General features: G+C 50.1%; 2 protein-coding genes across 2 annotated transcripts; both read right to left on the reverse strand.

The window, feature by feature from the left end:
* Positions 1–37: 37 nt before the first annotated feature.
* Positions 38–2,600, reverse strand: LOC109758782 (uncharacterized). The gene is made up of 4 exons (XM_020317647.4): positions 2,184–2,600; positions 1,590–1,967; positions 546–811; positions 38–458 (listed from the first exon to the last, which is right to left on the reverse strand). The coding sequence occupies exons 2-4, from the start codon at positions 1,923–1,925 to the stop codon at positions 290–292; spliced, it is 771 nt and encodes a 256-aa protein (XP_020173236.1). The 5' UTR covers positions 1,926–1,967; positions 2,184–2,600; the 3' UTR covers positions 38–289.
* A 3,720-nt stretch (positions 2,601–6,320) lies between these two features.
* LOC109758766 (chalcone synthase 2-like) lies at positions 6,321–7,692 on the reverse strand. Its single transcript, XM_020317633.3, has 2 exons — positions 7,521–7,692; positions 6,321–7,321 (listed from the first exon to the last, which is right to left on the reverse strand). The coding sequence occupies exons 1-2, from the start codon at positions 7,675–7,677 to the stop codon at positions 6,321–6,323; spliced, it is 1,158 nt and encodes a 385-aa protein (XP_020173222.3). The 5' UTR covers positions 7,678–7,692.
* Positions 7,693–8,458: the final 766 nt, after the last annotated feature.

The following is an 8,458-nucleotide window of genomic DNA, read 5'->3' on the forward strand; positions in this document are numbered from 1 at the left end:
ACTATGGAGAACTGGCCACGACCAGCAAATCTTTAGATAAGGCAGCAACTGTTGTGTAGTAATAGATTGATGGTAGTTTTGTCCAGCAGAACATACATAGTTACATACAAAAACCAGTCCAAAATTCATGACGATTGCTACGAAATAACGCTAGGGCAGAAGTTCTCTAGCACATCACGTGCAATGGGAGATACATGGTGATAACAACACACATGATTTATTTATGTACAGCCATCCTATTTACATAACAGAGATGCTACTGCAGAGTCTGGAGTCTCCCGCGGGCGTTTCAGGAGGCCTCGGCGGTGGAGAAATGCATTTTAGCAGCCGTCTCGAGCAGGAAGCTGCTTCCGCATTTGGCCTCTTGGCTGCTGATGCCATAGTCCAACATCTCGGTCTCAAGCTTGCCGGGGTCGGCTGGAGCCTCCCTACCAATGGAGGTGCCAAGGTCCTCCAGTCTGCCAAGCACAACGTGAAGAAATCAACAAACTTTGTCTACAGTTTCACGGGGGAGGTTAACAGCAGCGATGTTCTAGCGATCTTACTCAGGAGTCTGGAGCACAGCTTGATTTTGGGCAGCGTTGCTGGTTTTTTTCTTGTTCCTGGCCTTCCGCTTCTCTTTCTGTTTGGTCTTGTCCTTCTTACGGGGCTTGGGCCGTCGCTGGTAACTGTTGTTCACAGAATGAGAAACGGATGAAACAGGGGGGTCATACACGTCGGCCGCCCATTTGATGTGGCGATCCTCTGCTGGTAAAGGAATCCCATTCTTTTGGCGGCTTCCTTTGATAGCAGGGATGAGCTTCACAGTTGGCTGCAGAGGCAAGAAAAGGAAGAGGTTGGTTAGTTTCCTCATTACGCAATACTAATAGCAACAAAACTATTTCTGGCTTGCCGACAAATAACGTTCCATGGAGCACATGTAACTTGTCAACATGGGGTTGATAATTAGTGAGTTGGTTCACGTGAACGAAAAGCGATACTGGTTGTCTACACTTCCAAATCAATGACTATAACCGACAATTGTAAAGCATACCCCAGTTGTTCAGCAATACCACAACTGCAGAAACGAACACAACGATTTATGCAAGTCAACATTGTATTATTGTCTTGTGGTGTCATACTTGCTGTTACTTCCTTGTAACGGAAAGAACAGGCCGGCCTATTGCATTACATGCAGTTTGTGAAATTATACACAGTAAGCAACATGTCATCCATACCTCTCCACACTAAATATCAACACATGGTTTATAATGCTCAAACAAATACAACAAAGAAGCAATAAATTAATTAACATTCTTATAAATCCCTAAGCACTGAGCCTTGAGCCTCCAAAGAATGTGATGACAGGTCAGAAACCTGGATAGTTGTTTCAGTAGTTGAGCATATCATTACCTAGCTTAAAACCTGTACATACTAGCAGCTAGTTGGGAACTAGCTCGCTGCTAGATTTTAAAATCATGATCACAATGACTGACACAACACAGACTAGATGTTCATGTCTACTAGTATAGTAGGAAATGGATCGAAAGCATGATACTACTTGTGGATCTTTTGGTAAATGATAACACATTTCAGCATGAGTTACTCACAGGCAAGGACGCGGAGCGCTGGTAAGTGTGAGCGTCCTTCGGCGCGTCATCCGCGTCACAGCATGAATCTTCCTGTCCGGCCTCAGCGGCAGATGACGGAAACGTTGCGCACTTCTGGAGGTCTTTCTTCATCCCCGAGCCGGCCGACTTGGAGAAAACCGTGCACACTCCAGCCTCCAAAGAACCATCAGCATTCTCCTCCTGCAGCGAAGCTCCATCCAGGGCAGACTGTTTCCCTGGAGAAATGTCAGTGCCGCCAGCGACGGCGGAAGAGGTACCCGTACCATCAGATGCCACTGCTGGCACAGTCCCAAGATCACAGGAATGATCATCCATCAAGCAGCTCGGCTTCTAGAACAGTAATAACAAGCTACACACCTGCGTCCATTAGAGCACAAGACGTCGTGAGCTGCCTGAATAAGAATACGATAAACTACTAGCACCCAGTTCTATTGCCCCTATTCATATTAAGAGTTCCATAGATCCTAAATGAACGTTAAACGACAGTAACTAAAAAGATCTATTGTAGTACAGGATGTCGTGTTGTTACAGATTTGGCGGGATTAAAAGAGAGGGGATCGGTCAGCGGCATACCCCCGGTCCCGGCGCCGGCGATCCAATCCCACACGACCTCGCGAGCTTCGCACGACAGTGACCAGAACAAGAAAAGTCTAGCTAGGGGAGGAGGAGGGAGGAAGGGGGAGGGAAGGGAGGGGGGAGGAAGGGGACGGCAGGCAGGTTTGGGGCGCGCTAGGAGGAGTGGATATTGGGGTGCCAAGACCAGGGCTTGAGGCGGTGGGAGCAGCAGATGGCGGAGGGGAGGAGGGCGCCGGCGTCGTCGCGGAGCAGGGGCGAGGCCCCCTGCGCCGTCCGAGGCATCGCGGACCCAACGCCGCCGGCGAGGGCCGTGCCCGGCAGATCTGGGAGGGGAGGACGGGGAGCAGTGGTGGGTGGGCGGAGGGATTGGGGATTTTTATTTTCTTCGTTCTCTCGTCGCGAATGCGAATGGAAGTCAAGTCTTCTCCAGGGAGCTCATAAATAGTGGCGGAGGGGGGGAGTGAGGGAGAGCGCGGTGTGGATAAGGGGGGGACACGTGTGATGGCTTGTCGGCTTCTGCGTGCGCCCCGGGGGAATCTGCGGGGGATCATCGGGCCGGCCCGTGCGTATCGGGTGCGGCCCCGTTGTAGAAGCGAGTCGGGCTACATTTATAGCCCGCCAAGAGGCCGCGGCCCGCCGGCACCCGGTGACCGGCCCTGGGGGGCCTTGTCGGGGCGGGCCCAGGGCTTCAATCGAACCGCTTAATTTTTTCCGGCCATTATAAGCTGTCCTACACCAACTTTTCCTGATTCAAATGTATATAGACGCATTTCATCATGTTTATTATGTCTGTTCGCTCATTTCAGTATGTGCGTAGTTGAAATATCTTGTATTTGTGAACCGAGGGAGTACAACTTTGAGACGATGTGTGGTTTGGGCATTGCTGTTTACCCACCCACCCAGGTTCTAGAATTTGTGATCCGCAAAAAAAAAAAGGTTCTAGAATCCCTGCATCATAGTGAAAGAAGGGAACCAAGCTAGTGTCACGCATTTGGGACGCACCGTCACGGGTAGATGACTGGGTGGTTTAATTTAGTGGAGAGCGTCAAGAGTGTTACTACTCATGATTCCTACCCTGGTGCTCCGGGCTAAGGGCCAGTTTGGTTCACTTCCCGGGCGTTGTGCGCCTGGCCTGGGGCCTCCCTGGGAGCTGCCTGGCTCCTGTTTGGTTCGAATCCTCGTGACCAGGGAGCCAGCCTGGCCGCTAAACCAGGCAAACGTTTTTGGACGCCTGGGCTTGCCTGTAGCAGCAGCCTGGGTTGTTTAATCATATGGCTCAAGAAACGAGGTGTCAGGGTAGAAAACGAATCGCTGTGTCAGAGACAAAAATGACTTTTTAGCGCTCACCAGTCCAGGCCGTGAAGAAAACAGGGCACTTCTATGCTCGGCTGACCAGGCAGATTTTTTGAAGTTCTCAGGCACATGCCATGCAACAATATATCGCAGGCGTGGTGTCCAGGACACCAACCAAACTGGCTCTAAGCGCGTGAGTATGGATGATCTTTTCATGTCTTTGATGTGCTGGAACTGAACCTACTCACCATCTGTCTTTTGGTGGTGTTGTAGCACGGCAACTTCGGGGTCTTGTCTCTGATGCTTTCAGTTTAGACTGGTTGTGAGTTTTAATCGATTGGTTTGTGGTGAACTGGCTCACATAAACTTTCGATGCATAACATGGGTACGAGTGCAATGACCTGGTCTTTATGGACTTCTCAAATTGGTCCGTGCTTTTAGGGCCTATTCTTAGAAAATCTAGGAGGAGGTGATTGCATGGTTCCTCGCCGGAATTGCATGATGGCACTACAGCGGTGTGGTTCAATGCACTTTTGTACGAGGACTTAACACATATGGGTACCCTTCGCGCGTGGGGAGAGGGGGGCATGCAAGCGGCATCATGTAGGAGTACACCATGTGTGCCGCTCCGTGATGGCTTTTGTCCGTTTATTTTTCATCTTTCTTCCTTTCTCTTTGGTGTCCCTTTATTAACACTTGCTTTCTCATCTTCTTTTACCTTATATTTAGGTTTTGTGTGTACTGTCCATTTCATGTACGTCTACTGGTACTTAGTGCATACTCACTACCCGGGACAGGGTACATGTATGTTAAAGGGGATTTACATATACGCTACGCGCAGGAGTACATTTGACCACAATGAGTACCATTGCACTGGGAGTACACATGTGACAATTACGTGATGTGTGGATTATAAAGCTTTGTACAATGCAAGGTGCTTAGAGAAAATAAACCAGACTTTTCTTAAGCACCGCTACTTATTTGTACAGGATAGACGCTTAATTAGGCATCTCTTCTGTAGAAATAGGCACCGGTGCTTCAGAAAAATCCGGTTTATTTTTCTAAGCACCTAACATTGTACAAGGCCTAAGTACGCTACATAGGGAGTATAGGTGCACTACACGTGGGTGAGTACAAATGCACTACCAAGAGGAGTACTAGTACACTACGTGGGAAGTATAAGTACATTATCACGGGGAGTGGAATTAGCTGCATCGAAAAAAGTTCATCGAAACCTATCAACTTGGATCTAGTTTCAATGATATTGATGTGGTGGATGCAACAATGAAAAAAATCGTAAATTTTGGATGCTTGGATCGAAAGATATTTCAGATTGAAATTTGAATATAAAAAATATGTATATATAGAACACCCACAAATCCTAGATTTGTCCACCAAATCTCCTTGGTGACGACAAGTGAAGTGGTGCACATGTGTTGCCTCATACGTGTCGTCACGGGAGGCATCTGAATGTAATCTTTGCAAAAGGTACCCATAGCTAATGGTCAAAAAGCTTAATCGATTTAGCAGATTGTCTCTAGGGGGGAATCAAGGGGAGAGGAGCCCCGAGATATTTTAATTAAGAAAGAAGATGTGGGATACTAAATTCAGATCAATCGTTGTAATAATCCAAATGATTAATGCCAGATTCAAATTCGGATCTGCCAAGAAATGCCACCAGGCTCACACCACTGAGTTAAGAGCATCTCTAGCAGACCCCGCAAAAAAGCCTCGATCCGCAAAATAACCGCCAAAATTTGGATCGGCGCGGAAAATCCCGGCCGAACACACCCCGCAAACGCGGCTGGCACATAAAAAATTTGAGGGGCGCGGCAAAATCTTGACTCCAACCCGCGAATACGCCCCCCCCCCCCCGGCCCGTCGGTGCCCTGCATATAGCGGGAGCGGTTGGTGGGGAGGACATTTCAGCCTGCGCTTTTCCCCACCTACCACCTCCCCTCGCCCCGCTGTCGGGCCGCCGCCCATGATTCCGGCGAAAGTAGCCGGCGGGATCACGCCGAAAGGCCGCCATACGCACGAGGTTGCCCTCCGCCCCCCCCCCCCTCCTCCATCGGCGGGCCTGAAAGTTGCAGATCTGCGACCCTTCGTCGCGGGTGGCCGGTTTTGGCTTTTCCAACCGCCGGTGGCTGCGCCAAGCAATGGAATGGTCGGGGAGCACCTCGCGCAGCCTCGGCAAAGTCCCATCGCCGCATGCAGGTACGGGTTCGTCCTGTCATCGCCGCCGACGGTTTGCCGACATGGATTCGGCCGGCTTGTTTGTTTGGCCTTTTGCTTCTGCTTTTACGGCTTTTTCACTTTGGTAAAAATCCAAAAAAAACTCCTAAAATTGGTTCAGCTTTTGGCTTATACCAACATATAACAATATTGATTCATAAGTCAAAAGCCAAAGCAAAAAAAACCCTATTTAGAAAATTTTGTGGCTTTTTTGCTAAAATGGAAAAGCTGCAAAAGCAGAAGCAAAAGCCCAAACAAATAGGGCCTTAAGCTTAAACGCCTCCGTTTTTCAAAGCCACAATCACACTTAACATGAAACTGTAGAGCCGTAATTCGGACATGCTGTTTTTCGACAAAGGATAAATTTTATTGACTCAAAATGAAGCATCAAGTAGATACAAAACATAATGAATACACATCGGGCCTCTGCATAGCTCGGATGCACAAAGCCAACATCAATCAACACACATAAAAGCACGTTGACAAATAGCAAAACCATATAAGACCAACGCTATGCCAAAGCGAGGAAAGAAAACTGAAGCGGTCAAAGGCGATCGACAAACTATCCCAATGATGGGCCTTGTTGGTTGATACTTGATATTGTCCTCATGGGGCAGTGATGGGGACGCTGTGGAGCACGACGGTCTCAATGGTAAGGCCAGGGCCGAAGCCGAAGAGCACGCCCCAGTCCAAGCCCTCCCCAGTGGTGGTTTGGCCTTCCTCGGCCGAGCGCTTACGCATCCCGTCCAAAATGAAGAGGACGCACGCGCTGGACATGTTGCCGTACTCAGAGAGGACGTGCCTGGTGGCATGCATCCGCTTCTTGTCGAGATTGGCCTCCGCCTCCACCATGTCTAGGATCGCCGGCCCACCAGGGTGAGCCACCCAGAAGATGGAGTTCCAGTCGTTGATGCCCAGCGGCGCGAAGGCGGCCACTAGCGCGCTCTCGATGTTCTTCGAGATGGCCAGGGGCACGTCCTTGTGGAGCTGGAAGGTGAGCCCTAGCTCCCGGAGCTGGCCTTCGATGAAGCCATCCGTGCCGGGCACTATGGTCTGGCTAGCCGACACCAGCTGGAACAACGGCCGCTCCATGGGGACGTCAGGGTCGGCACCGACGATCACCGCGGCCGCTCCGTCTCCGAAGAGCGCCTGGCCGATCAGCGAGTCAATGTGGGCTTCCGAGGGGCCACGGAAGCACATGGCGATGATCTCCGAGCAGACGACGAGGACGCGCGCGCCACGGTTGTTCTCCGCGAGGTCCTTGGCCACGCGCAGCACCGTGCCTCCGGCGTAGCAGCCCTGCTGATACAGCATGACGCGCCTCACCGATGGCCGGAGGCCAAGCAGCTTGACCAGCTGGTAGTCGGCGCCCGGCATGTCCACGCCGGAGGTGGTGCAGAACACAAGGTGGGTGATCTTGGACTTTGGCTGGCCCCACTCCTTGATCGCCTTCTCCGCCGCCGCCTTCCCGAGCTTCGGGATCTCGGCAACCAGGATGTCCTGGCGCGCGTCCAACGACGGCGCCATGAACGAGCCAATGTTTGGGTTCTCCTGGATGATATCTTCGGTCAGGTGCATGTACCTTTTCCGGATCATCGAGTTATCGCCTGCACACACTCACCGTTGATACATGTCAAAAGCATCCATTTTGCGGAACCAAAAGCATTGCATTGCATGTGTTTGGCCGTTAAGAGAGTAGTGAGGGTAGTAGCCGTTTTGCATGCATTGGTGAAGAACATACTTACTTCCTCCGTCTTATAATATAAAAACGTTTTTAACACTCTAGTATAATAAAATACTACTTACACATGCGCTTGAACTTCTTCTTGAGGTCGACGAGGTGCTCGCTCTTGGTGACGCGGAAGTAGTAGTCCGCGTAGTCCGCCTGGGACACGCAGTTGTCTGGCGTCGCCGTGCCGATGGCCAGCACCGTCGCCGGGCCCTCCGCCCGCTGCGTCCTCATCACCTCCTCCACCGTCACCGCCGTCGTCTCCACCGGCGCCATGACTAGAGTATAGCTCGCTTGCTAGCTAGCTAGTGTCGTAATTACTGTCGGCTCTGATGATCTGCATTGCCGGATCGCCGGAGGAGATATATATAGTACCAGGTACGAGAAGGATATTCCATCTGAGCTAGCGGCCAAGAGCAAACAAAGGAGTAACAGCAGACAAAAATGGCATCCGGCCGAGAGCAGACGAAGACGGCGAACTTGATCAAGAGGACAATTCATCTGTTCTGGCCGAGTGCTGACCACATCGGCGATTGGCAGCGTTCACCAAATCAGCTATCAGGATGCTTTTCTCTATGTGTAAGCAGGAAAGCTTCTCATCTTAAAACTATATATAGGTTTCGTTGTGACTCTTTCTCTCCTGCTTTCAGCCTTATTTTTTGTATATAAAAAAGGTACAGCGCCTTGTACTAAGTTGGTGGAGGTGCTACAGGGCAAAGAAGAGAATATCCGTGTGAATTGACACTATGGATTGGCTATGAGTTTGCAAGTAGCTCTCTTGAAGCAATGGCAGGCTTGCAATTTTCATAACAAACTGCGATTAATTTTTATCAGAATTATTATTTGTTCATTTGAAAGAAAAAGAAGCAATAGTAATTTTTTAAACCGTGGCTTGATTCAACTGTTGGTAGAGGATGGCTGTAATACATGCGTGCTTTGTTTTATGCTTCGACATTGGAGATATGCATCACTTAGTGTTTCACGGTCGATTATGGTAATCCAGCTCATTCAGACT

This window comes from Aegilops tauschii, chromosome 1 (genome assembly GCF_002575655.3).
Source record: "Aegilops tauschii subsp. strangulata cultivar AL8/78 chromosome 1, Aet v6.0, whole genome shotgun sequence".
NCBI lineage: Eukaryota > Viridiplantae > Streptophyta > Magnoliopsida > Poales > Poaceae > Aegilops > Aegilops tauschii.